We start from the raw sequence: 3,409 nt of genomic DNA, 5'->3' as shown, positions 1-3,409 counted from the left end.
GGCAGGCCTGGCTGCGGGCAGCTCCCTCCCTCCCTCCCGCTGCCGAGCGACGCTGGGGTGCTTCGTGTCCCCGCTGCAAATCGCGCCCACCGCCGTTAAGAGACGCCATCGCTATGGGGTGTGTGTGTAGGCCGCTGCGTGATTCCCGCCCTGCGGCCTCACCCCGCTCGTAATCTGGTGAGGGGTGTGCTCAGTTTTGCTCGCAAACTGGAGTTAGGTGTTTGTTACTGACACAGACAAGCTGGAATAAAGTTGGTTGCAATGTTACCTTCGAGGTTTGCAAGTGTTGCTCTAGTGCAAGTATTTCTGATGGGCTCTGGCCATCTCTGTCTTTAGCTAAACCTCAGTGCCTCGTCGCAGCTGTCCCAGTTTCACCAGAAGGACTCCTTAAAGATTTCCTCATTCTCTTTATAGCAAAAAAAACCCCACCAACCCCACAGCATTCATTCTGTGGTGGTTTTGGTTTTTTAGAACATTTGTTATGACAAACTGTCAAAGCTTTGATCTGACTAATAACTACTCAAATTGTCATCTAGGTTTCTAATTGGGCAGTAGGTTATTACTTACCATGAGCAGGTGGACTGTTGTCTTGTTTACGTGGGATGCTTGAAGGTGTAGGAGTTCAACTCGGTATGAAACATTAAGGAACTGGAAGGTAATATTTATTTAGAAAGAAACAACTGATTTTGAGCCCACATACTCATTTTCTCATGTGCTTCGCTGACGTTTTCTCACACTTGTATCTCACAAGTGCCAAGAGTTGTGTGTCCTCGTGGTGTAGCCAGGATGGCGTGTGTGCAAGAGAATGCTACCTATGCAGTCCTTACTGTTGCTCTTGAGCGCTTATTGTCTCTTGACGTCCTTGGGACTGGTGATGACAAACTGCTTTCTGGGCAGGTCTTTTATGACCATGAGTTAGAATAATGTGATCTGTTGCTTCCCTCCAATTCTTGATTACTTCAGCCTCTATTAATCCTAGGCAGGGTTTCTCCCCATTTTCTTTGTTTCCTTATTTTGGATACCTCCATGGCTACATTCTGCCTTCCTCTGTTGTGACAGTGGGGAGCTGGATGGCATTTACAGCGTGCTATAACCTCATTGGCATCCTTCTGTTCTCAAAGTGCAGGCCTTCTGATATCACCTGTGACAGTGCCTTATCGGAGCGCAGGCCTTCTGGTCTCAGTTTACTAAGAGGGGTTCTCTGTGTTTACTGGTTTTACAGCTCCCAGTTGTGCTCTTGGTCATTCTTTTAACCCTTGCCTTACTGCTTTTATGTTGCTTTCACATATACATTGCTGTTTGTAATTCATTCACACCAATCTTAATTGTTCTGTTGCAGTCTCTACCATCGGCAAAGAGCTAGCTCTATAGAGCTCGGTGCAGAACTATGGGTCTCTATGAACACAGCGGATTAGTCTCATCAGGCTCTTGTTTTGCTTTAAGGTACATCACTTATCATTGGATACTGCACAGGGAGGCCTTGCTTGTACTTGTGAAGGAGTGCTGCTGTCCCACAGATCCCAGCAATAGATGCATTTTAATGAGCAAATGTAGAAAACATGATGTTTTAACTTAGCTTTCTATAATGGTATTAAGTATGATTTATCATTGGCTGTATTTGCAATTTAACCCTGCAGCATTACTTTAGCTGTGTCTCCTGGGCAGCGATTTCAGCAGAGAAGCCCAGCTGAGAGCAGGAGGGATTGCTCCTTTGGTGGCATTACAGGCCAACATCAGGTTATGCCAGTTGTGAAGCTCCACTGTCAGGCAGCATGAATTCCACTACAACCTGAGCTCAGCCAAGAGAGACCTACACGTTCCCTCCCTTCCCTCAAGGTAGCACGAGCCATCCTATGGCTGTGTGGAAACCTGCTTCATGAGGTGGATCCAAGTAAATGTTCATCACCTTTTAGGGTTTTGGGGGTTTTTGTTGTTGTTGTTGGGTGAGGTTTCTGCCAAATCAGCTATGTGAGCCACACAACTGTGATCATGAGAGGGCTGTGAACGTGCGTGAAGGTGGGGGGAGGCAGCACTGTGGCTGCGCTGACCCAAATCCCTGGTGCGTAGTGGCACTTCCAGTGAGGAAAGGAAGAACAGTGGTCAGGTGAATAGAAGAAAACGATGAGAAGAGAAGGCTGAGGGGAGACCTTATTATTGCTTACAAGTATCTAAAGGGTGGGTTGAAGGAGGATGGAGCCAGACTCTTTTCAGTGGTTCCCAGTGACAGGACGAGGGGCAATGGGCACAAGCTGGAACATAGGAAGTTCTGTTCAAATACAAGAAGAAACTTCTTTACGGTTCGGGTGACAGAGCACTGGCACAGGCTGCCCAGGGAGGTCATGGAGTCCCCTTCTCTGGAGATTTTCAAGAACTACCTGGGTGCAGTCCTGCGTAATGTGCTCTAGGCAATCCTGCTTTAGCAGGGGAGTTGGACTAGATGATCTCTAGAGGTCCCTTCCAACTCTGAAAATCCTGTGATTCCGTGATAATAAAACCCCCAAAATAATTGAAGAGCACATGGAAAAATAGCACGAGGGATGAATGAAAAGGGATGACTATCAAAGACAAAATTCTGCCGTATGTAGATGCATGCGCCCATAATGTCTTCATTTGGATTACGTTTTAATGGAATGTGAATAACTGTATTTAGGTTATTGACACATATTTTAATGTTTTAGGTTGGAAGGGACCTTAGGGATCATCTAGTTCCAACACCCATGCCCTGGCCAGGGTGCCACTGCCTCACCACCCTGACAGTAAAGAATTTCTTCCTCATACCTAATCTAAATCTTCCCTCTTTCAGTTAAAAACCGTTACCCCTCATCCTAGTGCACCTTTTAAGTACCGGGGAAGGCCGCTATAAGGTCTGCCTGGAGCCTTCTCTTCTCCAGGCTGAACAGCCCCAACTCTCTCAGCCCGTCCTCAAAGCAGAGGTGCTCCAGCCCTCGGATCATCTTCGTGGCCCTCCTCTGGACCCGCTCCAACAGGTCCACGTCCTTCTTATGTTGTTATTCTTGACGTTTGTTGCAGGTCCAGTGGCTACCCCGATGGTGACCCTCCTGCTGACAGATACCGCACAGCTCTGGGGACAGTGTGACCACCCCGTTTCCACCCGCCACACCCTCTCTTCCCCGCGGGAATTCTTTGTCGGAGCACCGCCCTGACACCGGGGTGTTGGTTTCGAGGAAGCCCTCGGGCTCCAAGCGCCTCTTCTCCCCGCCCCCGGGAGGGTGGTTCGCCCCTCGCCCCCATCTTCCCCCGGTAACCGATGGCTTGATCCTGCGCGCGGCGTAGCCGGGAAAGGCGGGAAGACAAGGGTTGCTAAGCGACCTGGTTGTAAGGCGGTGCCTGCGAGCGGCGACGGGGGGGGGCGGGAAGGGACGGGCGGCCCCGAAGCTATACCCTCTCC

General features: G+C 49.4%; 2 protein-coding genes across 2 annotated transcripts in view; one reads left to right on the top strand and one right to left on the bottom strand.

Moving 5' to 3' along the window:
• The window catches only part of MASTL (microtubule associated serine/threonine kinase-like), a 16,971-nt gene extending 16,862 nt beyond the window's left edge, over positions 1 to 109 (bottom strand). Inside the window, exon 1 of the mRNA XM_009890579.1 lies at positions 8 to 109. Within this exon, the coding sequence (XP_009888881.1) occupies positions 8 to 109 (102 nt within the window). The remainder of the gene's footprint in view (positions 1 to 7) is intronic.
• A 677-nt stretch (positions 110 to 786) lies between these two features.
• YME1L1 (YME1-like 1 ATPase) overlaps positions 787 to 3,409 on the top strand; it is a 25,961-nt gene continuing 23,338 nt past the window's right edge. Inside the window, exons 1-2 of the mRNA XM_009890578.1 lie at positions 787 to 914; positions 3,031 to 3,091. Of these exons, the coding sequence (XP_009888880.1) occupies positions 787 to 914; positions 3,031 to 3,091 (189 nt within the window). The remainder of the gene's footprint in view (positions 915 to 3,030; positions 3,092 to 3,409) is intronic.

Source organism: Charadrius vociferus, unplaced genomic scaffold (genome assembly GCF_000708025.1).
Source record: "Charadrius vociferus isolate BGI_N301 unplaced genomic scaffold, ASM70802v2 scaffold1418, whole genome shotgun sequence".
NCBI classification, from domain to species: domain Eukaryota; kingdom Metazoa; phylum Chordata; class Aves; order Charadriiformes; family Charadriidae; genus Charadrius; species Charadrius vociferus.
This window is presented reverse-complemented; position numbering and strand designations above follow the sequence as displayed.